Below are 21718 nucleotides of genomic sequence, written 5' to 3'. Positions count from 1 at the left end.
AAAACCCGACTGGCTGGGGGGGTCCCCAGCACAGGGTTGAGAACCACTGGTTTATACTAAGGCATGGGAAACTTTCCAGCACTGGTGCATTAAAGAGTAGGCGGAGCTTTTCTCTGCTCTGACCTTTGTGGTGTTAGCCTTCCTTCAGGCTGGCCTTGCCAAGGGACTTTCTAGTTTCAGGGTTCAAGAGCGTAAGGCTTTGTTGGTGTCTCATCCGGACATAGCCAGATTCCTAAAGGGGACGCTGTGGCTCAGGCTACTGGTAAAACACCCATTGGTTTTGCAAGGCCTCAGTCAGGCTCCTTTTGAACTGCTGAAGGTAGCATCCTTGATGGATCTGACACTCAAGATGGTTTTTCTTTTGGCTATTACCTCAGTAGGAAGAATCTCAGAGCTACAGGCTATTTCTTGCAGAAAGTCTTTCTTCAAATTCACAGAGGCCGGAGTTTCTTTCACACAGTTCTATCCTTTTTGCTGAAGGTTGTTTCGGTTTTCCATGTCAATCAGGAGGTCAGATTGCCAGCATTCTAGTCCACAGGTTCGAGAAAGAAGGACCGGATTCTGAAAACGTTGGCTGTAAGACAGGTGCTTCTGTAATAGCCTGAACTCGTTGATGACCTCAGGATATATGGCCATCTTTTTGTGCTCACTAGTCAGGTTAGACATGCATACCGACTTTCAAGGCTACGATTTTCAGATGGATCCGTAGGGCCATTTCATCAGCATATATTGCCTGTGGAAAACAGTCTTCAGTCTCCGTAAAGGCGCATTCAACTAGAAGCATGGCTTCTTCTTGGGTGGAAGCTCAGGCAATCTTTCCTAAGGAGATTTGTAGGGCAGTGACTTGGTCCACTCTGCATACATTTTTCCAAGTTTTACAGAGTAAATGTAGCAGCAAGGGAGGACTTCGCCTTTGGGTCCTCACTGTTATGAGCTGGTGCAGATTTCTGGGACTGCTTTTGTATATCCTGTCTGTTCAGAATGATACACCTATTGCACTAGAAAAAGAGACTAGGTTTTGACCTTGCTAATATCTTTTTTAGTAGGTAGGTGTGTCATTCTGGAGCCCCGCCTCCCTACTGTCTCAGTCAGAAAGTTTGAGTCTAGTGAAGGAGGAGGGATTCAAAAGCTGGAGTGGATTTCTTCTGCATAGCTCGCAAGTATGGGGATATTTACCCATCTGTCCAGAATAATACACCTATCTACTAGAAACGATATTATCAAGGTAAGAACCTAATCTGTTTTTAATGCCATTGTTGAAGGTGGACTATAAAGCATAATAAAGAAATTAAAGCCACCCAATTACCTTTAATTTATATATTAAACATAAATATACATATATATGTACTGTATGCATGTGTATATATATAAACCTTGGTTGGGGAGAAATATATTTTTTTTGTTTCCTCTCTCTTTAAGTGGACAACCAGCCCATGTTGCACTACATTCGAGATAAGACCGCAGTCCCCTACTTCTCCAATCTTGTTTGGTTTATTGGAAGCCATGTGATAGGACTGGATGACTGTGTGCAGACCGATGAAGAGTAAGCTGTCTAGAATGGTTGAATATTGTGTTTTACATTGAATAAATCAAAGGTGGTAATGACCATATGACTTCTCATGGAATGTTTAATTAATAGAAGATGGATAAAGTCAAAAGCAGAGTCAGTATGACTAGATTTTGATTTTTCTGATGCCTAGAAAGGGGAAATGATTTATTGGAAGAAAAAACCCCACCCCATTTTCTCTTTCTGCATGATAGCTGTTTGCTGCTCCACTGAGGATGGAAAGCTTTATTTTAATGATATAATTGACTGTTTACAAATAAGCACTTATCTCATGCACCCTTACCTTAAGTGAATGGTAAACTTGATTCATTGACGTTGTAAATGGCAGGATTACTGCTTCTTAATTGGATTGCATTAAAAATGTACAATGCGTTAGAGCTCCATATGAATCTCCTGGAATACTAATTGAAACTTTAGTAGTTGCAGTTGAATGACTGGTGTTGTAACTTAATCTATATAATAAAGCCAATACATTTAAGTAAGCATAATATACCTTAATTAATAGCTGTTGCAAGGAGTGGGAAATGAGATGTAACAACCTTTCATCTTGTCTGCTGTTTTTCTGTGTCATTGGCGCAATGCTTGCCCTGTTGTCCTTTGCATGGGGAAGGGGTAAAACGTGGACCTCACGGATCTAAACCCGTACTGCCTTAAAAATCTGAGGTCCGTGTCGGTCCGTGTCCCTGCCGCTTGTAGTTTCTGTCGCTGACAGACCTTGATGAGACTTTAGCACTGACGGATCCATCTCAGCATAGGGAGGGAAAAGTGTTAGGATCCATCAGCGCTAAAAATCTCTTCGAGGTCTGTCAGAGCCAGAGACTAGTGCTGGAGCGGCAGAGCAGAAGCCAAGAGAGCGGGGACATAGGTTTTGGACGTGCGTTATGGAAAAGAAGTCTCCAAACTCCAGCACTAGTCTCTGGCTCTGACAGACCTCGAAGAGATTTTTAGCGCTGACGGATCCTAACACTTTTCCCTCCCTATGCTGAGACGGATCCGTCAGCACTAAAATCTCATCAAGGTCTGTCAGCGACAGAAACTACAAGCGGCAGGGACACGGACCGACACGGACCTCAGATTTTTAAGGCCGTACGGGTTTAGATCCGTGAGGTCCGCGTTTTACCCCTTCCCCTTTGCATGACTGCTGCCCTTCCTTAGAGGTCACTCACTAAAGCAAAGGCAGGTGTGTGCTCTGCTTTGTTAGGCCATCATCTCAAATTTTAATGTAAAAAGAGAATATGAAACCTTTAAAAACAATTGACATTGTAATAAAAACTGTTTATAAAATCTACTTACTCTTCCAAATGTAGTCTCTGGGAAAAAAATCCATTTAGAGAGTAGTTTTCAGAGTTGTAGATGGAGGCAAAAGTCTCAAGTGCTTTTTACCCATGAATTTTGTACCAATTCTGAAAGGGAAAGGGCTCACATTTTCTCTTGAAAATTGACCCGTAAAAAGTACCTGTATACATTTGTATTTGCACTCTTGCTATGAATATTTTTTCTGAGAAAAAACAACGTAGTCTGAAAATACAAAATTAAGCGCATCACAACCTGCCCCAGGAACACCATTGCAATACATAGAAATGCAAATGGCCAAGGTATCTCAAACTGTTCATGTTTTTGAAGGTTGATTTATATATCTGTTAGATTATATTCTAGTCCTCCATCCCTCCTGTTATTTTTGTTGGATTTTTATATTGTGTCTCTAAAACAGGTTTGGGAAGGTTTATCGCTTGACTATAGGTTGTCTCAAAAGAGCTTACATTCTGTCTCTTCTGTGTTTTGATGTATAGTGCTGCATATGTTTAGTAACACTATAGAAATGATTAGTAGTAATAGTAAGCCTTGCTACAGGTGGTTTGGGGAATGCAGTCCAGCATCTCTTTGTACCAGTCTTAAGCTTGGAGAAAGGAGGAAGGTCTCAGATCAGTGGCAGTGTGCTGACAGTAATGATTGATAAATGAATGACAAAATGATTGATATCCGATTTCAAGGTGCGCAGAAACATGATTGGGCTGGATTAGATGTCACCTGGATAATAATAATAATTTTATTTCTTATATACCGCTATACCCTAAGTTCGAATCGGTTTACAGTGAAGTCGTGTCTAGAGAGAGTTCAGTGTTAACAGTAGGATACAGGATAATACAAAGTGAGCAGGTGTTGGCTCTAAGATGAATTTCAGATAAAGTGCGAAGAAAGAATAACATCTGCGATTGTTTTGTAGACTTTCAGAAAGCCTTTAACAGCATCAATCAGAGTGTAACTTGGGCTGTCTTGGAATCTTTTGATGTGGAAAGCAAACTGACCTTTTAAGAGGTACCAACAGTAGCGCACAAGCAGCCGTCCGAATATGTGGTGAAATTGTTCCTTGGATTGGCATGAGCAGGGGTTACAAGATATCCAGTATCACCAAGTGTTTTCATCATGCACTTGGAGAGGATGATAGACAAAATCGAGAAAAATGACAGAGGAATATCAGTTCATGGTAACGGGATAAATAATCTGCACTTTGCTGATGACATTGACCTCAATGAAGACGGACAACTGCAGCACATGATACAAATGCAACCTTTGAATGAAGAAGGGATATGGATTTGATTAGTAATGGTGAAAAGACTTAACTACTAAGAATATTTTCATGAATGTAACTCAGTTGGAAAATGTGGATTAAAATCGCATATCTTGGATGTAACATGACGTATGACTTGGAAGAAATAGCAGTCAGAATAGCTAAAGGGCTAGCAATGCTGAAGACAATGGGCAACATTTGGAAAAGCAAGGCAGTAAACCTCAAACCAAAGTCAGCATGCTGAAAGCATGTATATTCAATTGCATTTTACAGGTATCCCTCTATATTCACAGGGGTTAGGGGCTTAGCCCCTTCGTGAATACCATAATTTGTGAATAATTTTCTCTTCTCCAGATCTTCCTATCCCCTGCAGCAGCTCCCCAAGAGCAGCAGCAGACGGCCAGTGTCACTCCCTCTTCTATTGCCACTAAAAAACATTTACTGTTCATTAAAACATTATGTACTGTACATGTGGGCACAAAAATAGAACAACTCTTGGGGAAAAAAAAGCATATTAAAGAGAAAAAAATCGCTTCATTTACTATTCAGGAAGGAAAGCCCTCCCACTTGCCTGTTTCTTACCAATAGCCTTCCTTCACAAGCTAATGCTGTGTTTGTGCGCCAGTAAAATAATCTGATCAAAGCTCATTGTAACCTCCATAAAGACCAATTATTAGTTCATAAGGATTGAAGTGATATCTTTATTTAAAAAGGTAAATATTGTTATGACAGAAGTTATAACATCTCCTTCTTACTTCCCCTCTTTTCATATGCCCTTGTAAACTCTCTCTCCCCTCTCTTCTTGTATTTTTAAGCTTTGTAAACCGTGTCGAGCTCCGCTTCCATGGAGATGATGCGGTTTATAAACTTAAGGCTTAGTTTAGTTTAGTTTAGTTTTTATGCGTTTATTTCCAGTTGTTTTTAGCAGCAAGCTATTGGATTGGTGAGTTGGAGTGAGAAGGTACCTGGATGCGGTTGATGGAATAAGACTTTAAAGATTAACATTATTCTATTTTGGGATGGATCGGGTTGATCCTTGATGAAAACTTATTTTTTTATGCTAAGAAATATCAACCATTACTTGCCATTTTATATATGTATCTACATGGATGTGTTTTTTTTTTGTTTTTTTTTTAAGTAGGTGTAGGCTGCTTTAAAACAGTGACATTTTGGAGAAAACCTGGCAGCTCACACAGAGTTGTGGCAATAGAGGAGGGAGTCTGCTGCTGGTCTTTGGGGAGCTCCTGCAGGGGACAGGAAGATGTTACAAACAGCACTCGTGAATAGGGAGGGAGACCTGTATATGGCTGTGAAGTATGGTTAATCACAAAGGAGAAAATGTTACAGAAAGATTCTGCAAATATAATGGTCACAGAAGACAAGAGGATAGACAAGAGGATATCAGAAGACATTTGGTGCAGGAAGTAATTCAGAGGAAGCTGATACTTTTTGGACACATCTGCAGAATGAACAGTGACGGGAAAATTAAAACATTTGTATTTGAAATGATGGAGGGCCCTAACAGAGGTGGATGATCTCAGACAATGGGTGGTGATACTGTTGAGTGATGCCGAAAAAATCTTCAAGAATTAAGCTTCTCTGAACTAGACTGAAGTCAGAAAAGAAATAGTCAAGAAGACATCAGATACTTATAGATGCTGAGCCCAAGGTAAAGACTTAACAAGTAGGAAAAATGGCCAGATCAGATTGGGGATTCAGAGAGTTATAACCCCATAAACCCCTCCCCCCCCCCAACAAACTGGCCTAATACTTTTCTATGGAAGGAGTTCCAGTTTCTGTATCATGGAAACTTACCTACAGTGAAACATAGCAGTTAAGAATTCTTCCTTTCAAACTACTTCTCCATATTCTTAGCTCTCCCAACTACCCAGACCATTCTAGATCTAGAAATTACCCCCATAACTGCCCTGTCTTCCTACCCCCCCAATAATCCCCTCTCAAAAACTAACTCTTGTAAGTGCCTGCACTTATGTTCTTATAAAAACTACAAAACTACCCCACCACTGTCCCACTACCCTGCAAATTAACCCCACTTTCTAAAACTACCCTCTCATAAATGCCCAACTTCACAAACTTAACTGCCTGCAGACTGCTTCAACCTAAGAAACTACCCCCATAAACTAGTCTACCACATTGGAAACTGCCCCACCCCTCTAAATTACACCCTGCATCTGCCCTTCACTTCCCAAACTGCCGCAATATTATAAACACACACTTTTCTTTTCATATTAATTATGCCCTGACTACTGACCTCTTTCCAGTTATTCTTATTTCCCTTCAAAATGGTTTTCTAATTATCTTTTTTACAGACTAACTTAACATTTCAGTTGTTGATCCTAAACACAAGTAGATAATTAAGCAGAAAAAACATGCAGCACATGATGAGGAATTATTTCTAACCTCTCTATGTGTAATTTGGTGTCAGGTCAAAAGCGCGCCGGGAGAAAGGCGCGCGCAGACAATTGAGCGCTGCAGAAAATTACTGTTTTTAGGGCTTCGATGGGGGGGGGGTGGAACCCTCCCCCACTTTACTTAATAGAGATCGTGCCGCGTTGGGGGGGGTTTGGAGGGTTGTAACCCCCCACATTTTACTGAAAACTTCACTTTTTCCCTGTTTTTAGGGAAAAAGTTAAGTTTACAGTAAAATGTGGAGGGTTACAACCCCCCCACAACGCCGGCGCGATCTCTATTAAGTAAACTGGGGGGGGCTCCCCAACAAAACCCCCCGTCGGAGCCCCTAAAACTGTAATTTTCTTCGGCGCGCGCCTCCGTCTTGCGCTCAGTTGTCGGCGCGCGCCTTTGTCTTTCGCGGGGTTGTCTATGAACCGTGTAATGCTTGTATGTGTGAGTTGGAGGGCATGTCTGTAAAAATTATATGGAGACACCTCCCCCAGCATACACACACACTCACTCACTCTTGCTCTATATCAGTGGTCCTCCAACCCTGTCCTGGGGGATCACTAGCCAGTCAGGTTTTCGGGATAGCCCTATTGAATATGCATGGGGCAGATTTGCATGCCTATCATCTTCATTATGTGCAAATCTCTTTCATGCATATTTATTAGGGCTATCCCGAAAACCTGACTGGCTGGTGGTCCTCCAGGACAGGGTTGGGAACCACTGCTCTATATGCTTTTCATGCTTATTAACTGAAATGTTAATCCCAAACACAAGTAAATTAACTTAATTGTCTATAAAAGAAATCATTGGAAAACCATTCTGAAGGGGAAATAAGAATAACTGGAAAGAAAAATTTAGTAGCCATGGTAATAAAAATGTATTCTTTGCGGACAAGCAGGATTGCAAGACCTCACAGCATGAGTGATATCATAGATAGACAGAGCTAGGGATATTTCCCTTATGGCTTGTCGTACAAAACAAATATTTAAATTCTGGGGTCACCTCAGTAGCAACATCATAAAATTATTTCACTGGAAGCTACTGTAAATTAATATAAACCCCTGCAAATATGCTACCCAGAACCTATGAACAACAGAATTGCAACATTTCTAGTTGAGTCTTGTGGCAGTGGATAGTGAGGAAGTAAAAGTAGGGAAGAAAACAAAAAAAATGGACCCTAGGAAATCCACAGAGACGAAAGTCCAAGAGAAACCAAAAAAACACTGTAGAGTGATGATGTTCCTTAAATGTACTTTATTAAAAATTTCAAAGTTCCAAAAGTACAATTAAGCTGAAAGCGTAGGACCCAACACGGTCCGTGTTTTGACAAGATAGTCTTCTTCATGGGTCCCTGAAAGTCCTATAGTAGTATATACGTGGAGTAACTAGTGTGTGGACTTTCATGGACCTTCTTCATGTACGGCGACCAGTGCTGGACGCAGTACTCTAGGTGAGGGCGCACCATAGCCTGGTACAAGAAGACTAGATTACTCCAATATCTAGGACCTTAAAGATTAATACAAGAGAAAAGATATGCTAATACCAAACCTAGACAAAGAAGACTAATAACAAAGAAGACTATTTTGTCGAAACACAGACCGTGTTGGGTCCTACGCTTTTAGTGGACTAGGTCCTTTAGGTTTTTGTGTGGATTGCTTAATTGTACTTTTGGAACTTTGAAATTTTTAATAAAGCCCATTTCAGGAACATTGTCACTCCACAGTATTTTTTTTTTTAAGAAGTAGGGGCCAGTTAGTGGGGATTTCAAGTACCTGACTCTCTGGGTCCTGCTCTCCCCAGCTTTCAGGCACAGGTAAAGCACAGGCTTGCTGTCTAGTTTGTCATATTTTGGGTGACATTCATGTTTTTGAATTTTTTGGATTTCTGTTAATGCATGAATATATCCATATTTGCAGTTATACATGTTTGGGTGGCAGAATATCAGAATTTCATAAGTGGATTTTTTTTCAGTTGCTTTTTTGGTTCTTATTATGCTGTTGCAGGTTTTTATTTGTCTCTTTTTCAGACACAGAAATCGAGGAAAATTAAGTGACTTAGTAGCTGAACATCTCGATCATCTACATTACTTGAATGATATTCTTATCATTAATTGTGAATTCTTAAATGATGTGCTGACTGACCACCTGCTTAACAGACTGTTCCTGCCTCTTTATGTGTATTCACTAGTAAATCAAGATCAGGTAAGCAGGAAAAGTGCTTCTGGTACCATTGAAAAAGGATAATAAACTTTATGTAGTGTGGTGATTACATTAACTAATATACTTGTTTCTGTTTACATACTGAAGCATAATGTTGATTATAACCCAATCACATGCTGTCAATTACCGTATTTTCGCGGATATAACGCGCACCCATGTAAAACGCGCACACGGGTATAGCGCGCAGAAACCACAATATTATGTATAAAAACTTTTGTATACCGCGCTCACGGGTATAACGCGCATGCTGCCCGACTGTCCTTTCGCCCGCCCCGACTCTCCTCTGGCCACCCTGACTCTCCTTTCGCCCGCCCCGACTCTCCTTTCGCCCTCCCCGACTCTCCGTGCGCTGTCCCGACTCTCCGTTTACCCGCCCTGCCCTGCCCCCCCCCCCCCGGCAGGACCACTCGCACCCCCACCCCGAAGGACCGCCGACTCCCCGACAATATCGGGCCAGAAGGGAGCCCAAACCCTCCTGGCCACGGCGACCCCCTACCCCCACCCCGCCCGACGCCCGATTCACCCCCCCCCAGCAGGACCGCTCGCACCCTCACCCCGAACGACCGCTCGCACGCGCTCCCACCCGCACCCGCGATCGGAGCAAGAGGGAGCCCAAGCCCTCTTGCCCGGCCGACTCCCCGACAATATCGGGCCAGGAGGGAGCCCAAACCCTCCTGGCCACGGCGACCCCCTCCCCCCACCCCGCACTACATTACGGGCAGGAGGGATCCCAGGCCCTCCTGCCCTCGACGCAAACCCCCCTCCCTCCCTCCAACGACCGCCCCCCCAAGAACCTCCGACCGCCCCCCCAGCCGACCCGCGACCCCCCTGGCCGACCCCCACGACACCCCCACCCCCCTTCCCCTTACCTTTGCTAGTTGGCCGGACAGACGGGAGCCAAACCCGCCTGTCCGGCAGGCAGCCAACGACGGAATGAGGCCGGATTGGCCCATCCGTCCCAAAGCTCCGCCTACTGGTGGGGCCTAAGGCGCGTGGGCCAATCAGAATAGGCCCTGGAGCCTTAGGTCCCACCTGGGGGCGTGGCCTGAGGCACATGGGCCCAACCCGACCATGTGCCTCAGGCCGCGCCCCCAGGTGGGACCTAAGGCTCCAGGGCCTATTCTGATTGGCCCACGCGCCTTAGGCCCCACCAGTAGGCGGAGCTTTGGGACAGATGGGCCAATCCGGCCTCATTCCGTCGTTGGCTGCCTGCCGGACAGGCGGGTTTGGCTCCCGTCTGTCCGGCCAACTAGCAAAGGTACGGGGAAGGGGGGTGGGGGTGTCGTGGGGGTCGGCCAGGGGGGTCGCGGGTCGGCTGGGGGGGCGGTCGGAGGTTCTTGGGGGGGGCGGTCGTTGGAGGGAGGGAGGGGGGTTTGCGTCGAGGGCAGGAGGGCCTGGGATCCCTCCTGCCCGTAATGTAGTGCGGGGTGGGGGTAGGGGGTCGCCGTGGCCAGGAGGGTTTGGGCTCCCTCCTGGCCCGATATTGTCGGGGAGTCGGCCGGGCAAGAGGGCTTGGGCTCCCTCTTGCTCCGATCGCGGGTGCGGGTGGGAGCGCATGCGAGCGGTCGTTCGGGGTGGGGTTGCGAGCGGTCCTGCTGGGGGGGGTGAATCGGGCGTCGGGCGGGGTGGGAACTATGTAGAAAAACTTTTGTATACCGCGCTCACGCGTATAACGCGCGAGGGGTATGCGCGGTAGGTAAAAACGCGTATAACGCGCGCGTTATATCCGCGAAAATACGGTAATCAGGATTGGCCTGTCAGATCAAACAAAACAATTCAACAAGTGTGTAATAAATTTTTCTTATATAGTTTTTCCTTTTAAAGATATCTACTGAGAAAGAACACTTTAATCTTCATGTGATCTACCTATAAAATATACAGACAACTCCCTTCTACTCACAAACATACTCCAAAGAAGACAGAGGGTAAAGTGGAGACAAAACATTGTGTCCCTGACAATGAAAAGGCTTCATGAACATCTAAGTCAACCCAATGTAAGATATTATAAAGGAAAAAGCCTCAGAGCCCTTCCCACAAACACCTTATTGAGTGAAACAAAAATGGGAAAATTCTCAAGGGGTAAACCTCATCATAGGCATAAAAACCTTTCACATTGGGAGATGTTATAAGCCTTAAGCAATGCAGGGGGAACACAAATAAATTACTTCAAGTGCTTACAGCTGCTATACACTTAATTTCAAGTAATCATGAAGAGAAGAAATATACTTATTACATTACATTACATTAGGGATTTCTATTCCGCCATTACCTTGCAGTTCAAGGCGGATTACAAAAGAATTATCCAAGATGTTACAAAAAAAAAAAAAATTGGTCATTTTCAAAAAGAGTAAGAAATGGGTAAGGTTATTTGTTTGGGGTAGTTGGCTTTAGTGAGAGGTGGAGTTTGAGACTTGCGGTATTATTTCTTTTTTCAGAGTTTTCTTGAAGAGTATGGTCTTTATTTCTTTTCTAAAAGTCTTGTAGTTGAGGAATACCATCAGTAGATTGGCGATTTGGTTGTCTAGTTTGGCTGCTTGAGTGGCCAGGAGGCCATCATATAGTTTTTTCTGTTTGACCTCCTTAATTGGGGGGTATGAGAATGGGGTGTGAGTTTTCCTATGTCTGGTTGCGGTGTTGTGGATGAGGCGGTTATTCAGGTAGTTTGGACTGTCTCCGTATAAAGTCTTAAATAGTAGACAGTAGAATTTAAATTGTATTCTTGCTGGGATCGGAAGCCAGTGTGATTGGAGATATGCTTCTGTAATGTGATCATATTTATTTAATGAGTAAATGAGTCTTAGTGCTGTATATATATTTATCCCACATGAAGGTAGGTATGCAGAGCAAGTGTCACATTGACGCGGTACCCAGCGTTTCGCCGGAAACGGCTACTTTAGGATGTGCTGCATACCTACCTTCGTGTGGGATAAATATATTTTTTCTCTTCATGATTACTTGAAATGAAGTGTATAGCATCTGTAAACGCTTGAAGTAATTTATTTGTGCTCTCCCTGCATTGCTTAAGGCCTATAACATCTCCCAATGTGAAAGGTTTTTTTATGCCTATGACAAGATTTACCCCTTGAGAATTTTTCCACTTTTGTTTCACTCATTAAGGTGTTTGTGGGTGGGACTCTGAGGCTTTTTCCTTTGTAATCTCTTACATTGGTGTGGCTTAGATGTTCGTGAAGCCTTTGCATTGTCAGGGTCACGATTTTTTGTCTCCACTTCACCCTCTGTCTTTTTTGGAGTGTGTTTGTGAGTAGAAGGGAGTTGTCTGTGTATTATATTATCCTTCCACACTTGTGTTTGTTGATCTACCTATAAAATATACCATGCTGTTGACTGAACACAATTCTTCAGTATGTAAAATAACTCTGACTATCCTTCCCCCAAAACTCAGTATTGTATGTGTACAATCATTCACACACACACGTAATATCTAGGAAAAATTTATAGAAATGAGAAAGCGATGATTTCTTGGGACTTTAATATTCAGGCAGACCATAATTTAGAATATAATAGCTAGATAGAACAATAGTAGAAGAAAAGTTTATATGTTTCATAGAGGTGTTTGTACTAGGAAATAGGTGAGTAGAAGAGGAAAAGCTTGAAAAAAAAAGTCATAAAATAGAGCCAGTTACAAATTGAAAATGAAATACTGAGAGAAAAAAAAAATTCAAAAGCAGTACTATCTTATTTTTCCACTCCATAAGACGCACCTGACCATAAGACGCACCCTAGATTTAGAGGAAGAAAACAAGAAAAAAAATATTCTGAGCCAAATGGTGTACTAATATATTTAACAAAATATACCAGCCTCTGCACCCAGCCTCCCTCCTTGCCAGGCTCTGCACCCTGTCCCCCCTCCCTGCCAGGCTCTGTACCCTGCCCACCACCCTGCCCTGTACCCTGTCCCCCCTCTGGTCTAGTAGTAGGCCGGGACAGGAGGGATCCGTCCCCGCCGACTAACAATTTTTTACAACCCCCAATACCTTTTTTAATCCCCCTTGTACCTTTTTAAAACACATCCCCTCCCCAGTACCTTTTTTAATCCCTTCCGTACCGTTTTAAAACACCCCCGTCGTAGCTTTTTAAAATGCCTCCCCATTGTACCTTTTATGTTCAAACAATTTTTATTGATGACAACCAAGTGCAATAGAAAAAACAGCAAAAAAGAACAGACATCATAAGCAACAAACCAAACACCTCCAAAGTGCCAATAGTCCAGGAACTATAGCCAACACCTTCTCCCACCCAAAAAAAAGCTCCCCACCCGATGGAACCCCAACTACCCATAGCAGCAACCTTCTTCGTCACCCTCCCCCCCCAAAAAAAAGCTATCAAAGTCGTGAGTGAGCATTGTCCACACAGTCTGAGAGACCGTGCATGCAGGTAGATGTGGAAGATAGTAACCCAACTATGAACAACCAGAAAGAAATACAGTATATCTCTGTCGTACCTTTTAAAATGCCCTTCTCCCTCTCGAGTCCCGTGAGAACTAACAGCAGCCATTCAGAACGCGGCGCAGACCCAAGCAGGAGCGCAGAAAGCTTGCTCCTGCCAGCTGATACACCACGAGCCCACCAGGATATAAGGGGCATTTTAAAAAGTACGATGGGGGTTGGTGGGGCAGGGCATTTAAAAAGGTACGATAGGGGGTCATTTTAAAAGGTACGATGGGGGGGGGGGAGTGATAAAAATTTGTATCGTCACTGCATAAGACACACCGACATTTCCACCTTCTTTGTGTATAAAAAAAGTGCATATTATGGAGCGAAAAATACAATAATTATAAAAGAGGCTTTAGGAGCCTTGGCAAATTGTAAAACACGTAAAATGTGCTTAAAAAGATAAGACTGCCAGTTGCAAAAGGCATATACTGTATGTATATAAAATATATATGCGTGTATATAAATTGAAAGTGGGTGGTGGCAGATGCAGCCAACAAGTTTTTGCAGTGGGAACTGAGGAGTAGTTGCAGTGCTGAGGGAACAGATATGATATGGGGGCCAAGAGAAGATGGAAATGGAGAGAGACAGTGCTAGAGATGTGTCAGAAAAGGGGGAGAGAGAGTGGGCATCTTGAGGAGGAGGGAAGGAAAGTGAGAAAAACTGTATGTCTGTAGCAAGGGTAGAAGGGGGGGAAGGAGAGAGGGGGAGAGGGTGTGATCTGTTTTTGCTATTTACGGGACTCAGACCATTGAAGTCTGCTCTTGGTTTTATTTCCCATCTTCTGACGCTGCTGTCAAAGCTCATGTCAGTTATGAGGTCATTTAAGTTTTGTTTTAATTGGATTCCATCCTTTTTCAATATAGTGTTCTGCTGTTCATCTCATGCATTCTTGAATTCCGTCACTGTTTCTGTTTTCACAAGTTCTCATGGGAGGGCATTCCTAGCATCCACCACCCTTTCTGAGAAAAAAGTATTTGCTGACATTTCTCTTAAGACTTCCAACCTCAACTCATGACCCCTAGCTCTACCACTTCCCCATCTCTGACAAAGATTAGTTTGCATAATACATACATTTTAAGTATTTAAATGTCTGTATCATATCCCCCTATTCTTTCAACAGGGAAACAGGATATGAATACAGTTTAATACACCATCTTTCCTAGGAATGAGATAGTGGAAAACTAGACAAGATCTTTAAAGAATCTTAAAGTTTCTGATTGGTACTTTAATAAGATTAGACATATACTGTAACTAGGTGCTAGGTTGTGAAGAATAAGGAACACTAAAGAACGCTTTCTAAAAATAGCACAGATTCATCTGGGAGCCAGTGCAATTTTCAGAGTAAAGGTGTAACTTTTTCAGAGTTTGAAATCCTACATATTAAATGCACTTTTGTATTTTGTAACATTTACAACTTTTTCTGAATAGATTCTTTGCATGAATGTTACAGCAATTGATATGGGATAATATCATGGTTTGGACAAGAACTAGAAATGATTTGGGATCCAAAAAAGCTCTTTCTTATTATCCTAAAAACTCTAATTGCCTGTGCCTGGGATTCAAAAGTGAGAATTGAGATGTCCAGGTCCAGTAATATTTTAGTAGCAACTCTGTTTTATTAAATATCCTGCTCACAGCATTATAGTCAAAATACAATGTACAGAGAAACAAGTGTGACAGTGATTCTTCAACACAAGAAATATCGGGCAAAGTATAGCCTGCCAAATGACACAAGATTAATCACATGAAATGAATGTGACCCTCAAAAATCCCCAAACCCTCCCCATCTCCACTCCACCAGACATAACCCTCCCCCCAACCAAAATTAGTCAAAGGGGAGGACCTGGTCTCAGATAAGATCCTAAAACCACACCCTTTAATCTCTATCCTCCTTAACATGATACCTGAGGAGGATACAGGACCTTTAGAAGTCTACAAATTTAATGTGTTTAAGATGGAACTACGTGCTCTGTCTGGCAAACAACAGACATACAGTTCCCAGATCGCCCAAAAGGAATGTTTTGTCGTGTAGATAGGAGATGTAGCTCTGGCCTCCAACACCACTAGGGTATGATACGCAACTCTCCAGTGCCAAAAGGATGGCAGACTATCTGTCATCCAGGTCCAGTAGTATTTTAGAACAGGATAAAACTAATGCAGAGACTTTCTTAAATATCTTCAACAGCGCATGTGTCTTTGACAGCACACGCAGTGGGTTGGAAAAATGAACGACACAGACCTGGTAGGTTGAGTTATTGGCGTTTGCACATGGAAGTGGTGATTTCACAACTTCCACATGTAGCAGCCCAGTTTTAAAAACCTACATATGTAAGTGCCACAAATTAAGTAGTGATGTGGCAATTGTAATTTGCCTTCATTTTGGAGGAAGGAATAAACTATGTGGAATTAAGGTGAATGATGACCTTAATCCCTTGTGTAAAACTCTGGCCAACATGGATATTTTTCTCTATGCACGTACGTATATTTCAATTTTGTATATTGTAGTCTCACTGAAACCAAATCCCCTCAATCTGTGTATAGTGTGGCTTTGTGAGATTAGTATTTACATTCTAAAATAATGGTTTGTGTCGATAAATAAATAGGAAACCTTTCTTTCTAGATATAATTTGCTTTATTTGTGTATAGGCCACTTTGGCCAGGATTCTCTACACTGCGCTTGTTTTTTTAGGTGCTCAAACTCAGTTAAAAAGAACCCCATTGAAACAATGTTTTTAACTACCAGTGTGTAAAAATTTAGCGCCGGGATTGTGCCTCCGTAGGTGCTTTAGGCCGCTTAACGCCACTGTGGGCATAACTAAAGCTGGAAGTGGCGTTAAGCAGCCTAAAGCACCTACGGAGGCGCAATTCACATCGTAGGTAGGTGCCGGAAATGTAGGCCAGGAAAATCCTGCTCTACATTACCGGTGCCAGCTAGATAAACTCTTGTTTACATTTCTGGCACCTACCTTTGCCGAAAGTGTGATTCTGTACCCGACGCCATCATGTGATTGACACGTGATCGGTGGCTGCCGACAATGGTGCCAGTTACAGAAACCAGGTCTTTGTGTGTCATAATCCAAAAACCACATACATATGATGCCTTTTCAGAATATTTAAGTGGTGACTTTCTAACTGCACTTACAGAAACGGATCTTGTTCGTTTCAATTTTACAGACGTCCGGAGGTAATTCTTACCTCCCCCCTTTTACAAAACTGTGAAAGCAGTTTTTAAGTCTAGCTGGCGCGCTGCTCCTGACGATCATAGGAACTCTGTGAGTGTCGGAGCAGTGCGGAACATTCAGCCCTCCAGCTGGCGCGTAAAACCGCTTTCGCAGTTTTGTAAAAGGGGGAGTTATTGCATGTTCTCAGTACAAACTAAATCCCACTGAGGGGTATTAAAAAATGATCATGGAGTAAAATTGTCTCAGTAACCACTTGAATAGGGATAATGCAATCCCAGGATATATTCAATCCAAACCGAGTTAAACGGGTTTAAAGATTACCATCACTGACCAAATTACCTCCACCACCTTTTTTGTGTAAGCAATTTCTACTGTATCAACAATTAATTTTACTTTTTCTTTTTGTATACGCAAATCAACACTTAACTTTAAAGTGTGCAGAGTATTGACAAGCCCAACGGGGACCCGTTTCGCCGCTACTGCGTAGCAGCGACTAATGGCCCTAAGTGTGGTTTGACTGGAGTAAAAGTATCCTAAGAACCCTTGAAAAAGCTGCGGTAGCGGCGAAACGGGTCCCCATTGGGCTTATCAATACTCTGCACACTTTAAAGATAAGTGTTGATTTGCTGTATATAAAAAGAAAAAGTAAAATTAATTGTTGATACAGTAGAAATTGCTTACACAAAAAAGGTGGTGGAGGTAATTTGGTCAGTGATGGTAATCTTTAAATCCGTTTAACTCGGTTTGGATTGAATATATCCTGGGATTGTATTATCTCTATCCAAGTGGGTTTCTGTGACCATGATCGTTTTCGAATACCCCTCAAGTGGGATTTAGTTTGGATTGAGGTTATCCCTGAAGAATCCCACTTTTCATCTTCAGTGTCTTATTGAGGGGTTATTGCATGTTACCTGCTACAGGGCAATAGGGGTGTTAGTACATACTGTTACTCAATGACCCACTTAATTTTGATTTAATTTCTTTAGGGGTGTTCTTGGCATCTCACCAAATATCGAATATGAAGTACAGTAAAAATGGTTTTATTATCCTTTTCATAAGTAAAATGTCTATCTCCTTCATCCCATGTAGTTCATTTCTTCCTCCAAAATGCAATCAAATATATTACTATCATTATATTTGTCATTTATTCGACTTGAGTGTAGGATGATTCTTCTCAACGTTGCCCAACCTTTGCACAGAGATACATACACAGCGTAACAACAAAGTAAACTTTACTGTCAGGAGAAGTATAAGTGGTGTGTCATGGGGTATTTTTTGGGAATGGGAATGTGTGCATGCAGTTTTTCCCACATGTCCAACTTGCATGAATACAACCTGCAAAGTCAATGGGCACATACATGCCCTATAGAAAATTTACCATGCGTAGTTAGTTGTTGCTGCCTTTTCTGTGTTCACATACATGTACAGTATAAATGCCATGTTTCTGATCATTTGTGACTGACATAGGAACAGAAAATGATGTCAATTAAAGGCCATATGGCCCATCTACCGTATTTTCACTCATATACCGCGCACCCGTGTAAAACGCGCACACGGGTATAGTACGCGGGAAACTGTAATTTATGTAAATAAATTTTTATATACCACGCACACCCGTATACCGCGCATGCAGCCCCGACTCTCCTTTCGCCCGCCCCGACTCTCCTTTCGCCCGCCCCGACTCTCCTCTGGCCACCCCGACTCTCCTTTCACCCGCCCCGACTCTCCTTTCCCCCTTGAAGTCCTGTCTCCACCCTGGAAGCCTGATGCCCCCCCCCCCGACATCCGATTCACCCCCCCGCAGGACCGCTCGCACCCCCACAGCCTCCCGACCCCCCCCATCATGTAGAAGCTCCTACCGTTGTCCTGCTGTTTCCTCTTGGCGGTCCCGGCCCTTCTATGAGCCCTGCGTCTGCGCTGCTTCCTCTTCCGGCGGTCCCGCCCTTTCTATGAGATCAGAAAAAGGGCGGGACCGCCGAAAGAGGAAGCAGCGCAGACGCAGGGCTCATAGAAGAGCCGGGACTGCCAAGAGGAAGCAGCAGGACAACGGTAGGAGCTTCTACATGATGGGGGGGGGGTCGGGAGGCTGTGGGGGTGCGAGCGGTCTTTCGGGGTGGGGTGCGGATGCGGGTGGGAGTGCGTGCGAGCGGTCCTTCGGGGTGGGGGTGCGGGTGCGAGTGCGTGCGAGCGGTCCTTCGGGGTGGGGGTGCGAGCGGTCCTGCAGGGGGGTGAATCGGACGTCGGGGGGAACTATGTAAAAAAAAAAAAGTTGTAAAACGTGCTCACGCGTATAACGCGCAAGGTTATGCACGGTTTGTAAAAATTGTGTATAACGCGCGCGTTATATGCGTGAAAATACGGTAGTCTTCCCTTCCATATTATTTGCTATCTCTTTCTCTCCCTAAGATATCCCAGAAATCTGTCCCTTGCTTTCTTGACTCATGCACATATACAGGTTATACCTGTAGATTCTTTTGTAAATATAATCAAAAAGTATCTGTATATTTTTCTCTCTTAATAAGAATCTCTTTTTTATTTTATTGATATATTATGTGCACATCCAGGGAGGGGGAGGGAGGGAGGGTAGATTTATTTTTAAATGATTCTCTGAATTCTTGTAAAATTAATGTATTGGTTTATTTATTAGTGCTTATTATCTCTTATGGATATGAAATGCATATCATAATGAGCTTTTTGAAGATTTGATTATTAAATTAAAAATTTATAATAGTTATGGGATAGGGTGGGGGAGGGTTATAGATTATTTCTTGAAAGAGTATTAAGTGATGTCTTAAATATAAAATGTATTTAATTTGTATTGCACTTATTGAAAATATTGAAAATGAATAAAGAATTTAAAAAAAAAAAAAAAAAGAATCTCTTTAGATTGCTTCCTAATGTTTTGGTTTGTCTTTTAGACTGTTGACCGTCCTAGAATAAGTCCCCAAGTGTCTCTGTATCTTCTTTCCCAGGTATGTAATAATAACAGTTTATATACCGCAGGACCGTGAAGTTCTATGCGGTTTACAATGATTAAAAATACTACAAATTGAGTAGAACTAACAAAGTTAAAGACTAGTGACTAACAGCTTTAGAGATGCTTGTTATGATGCTGTTGATAGTATAGAATGGGCTGTAAGAAAAGACTCAAAATGTGTAATCAAGATCAGTGATCCACTGTTACCTCAGGTGGTGATGATCCAAAATTGTGAAAGGTTACTAATACATCTGCTAGATCTGTCTAGCCTTTAAGAAGCAGCATTAGGCTTGCTAAATCAGTGTTCTTCAACCTTTTGACACCAATGGACAACGGAAATAAAATAACTATTTTGTGGACCGGCAGTTGAAGAACACTGGGCTAAGTTGTGGGTCAAACCCCGCCCCCCCTAATAGTACTAATTGTAACACCATTTTTTCCATCCATTTTTCTTATATACACACATACATAATCGCATTAATATAATGGTTAACCACAAAATTAAAATACACAAAGCACACTGTATGCTTTTCAACATTCATTCTTACCAGAAAACAGATAACCCCATGCAAATGCAGGACCAAAAACTAAAAGTACTAATATTTACTCTGCAAGCAGTACAACCCCACAGGAAAAGAAACAAATGCATTTCTTCCTGAACAGACAGCAGATGTAAATCAATCACTAAATAAAAAAACAAAAACATTCCCCCTACCATTGTTGTCTCCCTCCCTCCGTGCTGTGCCTTGCCTTCTGGCCTGTTCCCCGGTGTTATCTTCAGGCCGGCTCCCTCTTGCTCGGTGCTACAGTGCACAAAGCTGTGGGCAGCGGCTCCTCACGTGTCCCGAGCCTCATCTGGAAGCCTTCCCTCCGATGTCGCGACGTCAGAGAGAAGGCTTCCGGTTCAGGCGCAGGACACGTGTAGGAGCCTCTGCCTACGGCTTTGTGCACTGCAGCACTGAGGAAGAGGGAGCCAACCCGAAGACCACGCCGCATCGATCGCACCGTGGACCAGCGGCTGAAGAGCACTGTCTGGGGCCTGATGCACATGCCGGCCCTGTGGACCGACAGGAAATTTCTTCGGACCGGCACCGGTCCACGGGCCGGTGGTTGAAAAACACTGTGCTAAATGGTTCTGCTTCTCTTTCTCATCGCTTTCCACATAATACAACTTACTCTCTTTATAGACTGATTTTTTTTTCATTTTAATGATGATATTACACTTGTATTCACTTGATCTGGTTTTAGGCAACACCAGTAAGCCAAGTAAAGCTTGACTTGTCAGGCCTTATGTCAGTATTAGATCGGTGGAGTGTGTCTGTGTGGTTTGACCATCATATTTCTAACAACACAATGTGAAGCTTTTTTCCCCCTATTTTCAAGTGTTTACATTGAGCTTTTAATATTGCCTTGATTTTCTTTCCCCATTTGTTGTTATGATGCTGTTTCTGGTCTCTCTTTGGACTTGTAGATAATTTTGTTTTGTGCTTTTTACATGTCAGTAGCTTATGGATTTGTTCTTCATCTCCTGTCTTACTTTTCAGGAGTCCACAAACAGCATATATGAATACAGTAGTGTTTAAGCCACAGATGGGTTTGGTTTCATCCAAATATGGGAAGGCAATTATTTTACTAAATCTTAAATATCTTGTTTTGAAGCTCCCCAGGATGCTTCAAATCAGTAAAATTTGTAGCTTGTGGTCTACATCAGTGATCCCTATCCTTTACCAGCTGTGCAATTTTAATTTAGTTTCCAGATACTCGTATGAATACTCATTTAACATGTCTTGAAAATTTGGTATATTGGTGGCTTCTACGGACCAGAGATAAGGACCACTGGCTTATAGAAAATGTAGAATTTGATAGCCAGAATTCTTAAATATGGAAATTAGAATCAAGTCAGATCCGACTCCTTTTTTTTTTTTTTTTATTCTTTATTCCTTTTTAATCATTCAACAAGTGTACAAGAAAAATCATACATAGGCTCAAAAACAACACTTGATAAATCCATCAAGATAATAACAATTGTATATATATATAAACCCATAACCCACCCTCCCTCCCAACACTATTCTTCTTAATTCATTTTACCCTTTCTCCAATTGTACAATCCCTCCCCCCACCCCTCCTTAAATAATTTATCTTCAAAAGAAAAAAAGTGGTGTTTATTCATTACAAAACAATGTTAATGGCTCCCATATTTTAATAAAACTTTTATATTTTCCATTGAATGTTCCATTTTATATAAATGACATAGTGAATTCCACCAAAAATTAAAGTTAAGTCTGCTATGGTCTTTCCAATTGTTAGTAATATGTTGAATGGCAAC

At 42.5% G+C, this 21718-nt stretch overlaps 1 protein-coding gene across 12 annotated transcripts in view; it reads left to right on the top strand.

Annotated features, from left to right (window-relative positions):
* Window positions 1–21718, top strand: part of CLEC16A (C-type lectin domain containing 16A) — a 377291-nt gene that overhangs the window by 62640 nt on the left and 292933 nt on the right. For all 12 annotated transcript variants that reach the window (XM_033914729.1, XM_033914726.1, XM_033914722.1 and 9 more), the window contains 3 exons: window positions 1420–1543; window positions 8584–8758; window positions 19331–19384. In XM_033914729.1, the coding sequence (XP_033770620.1) occupies window positions 1420–1543; window positions 8584–8758; window positions 19331–19384 (353 nt within the window). The remainder of the gene's footprint in view (window positions 1–1419; window positions 1544–8583; window positions 8759–19330; window positions 19385–21718) is intronic.

The sequence above is a fragment of the Geotrypetes seraphini genome, chromosome 11 (assembly GCF_902459505.1).
Source record: "Geotrypetes seraphini chromosome 11, aGeoSer1.1, whole genome shotgun sequence".
Lineage (NCBI taxonomy): Eukaryota > Metazoa > Chordata > Amphibia > Gymnophiona > Dermophiidae > Geotrypetes > Geotrypetes seraphini.
This window is presented reverse-complemented; position numbering and strand designations above follow the sequence as displayed.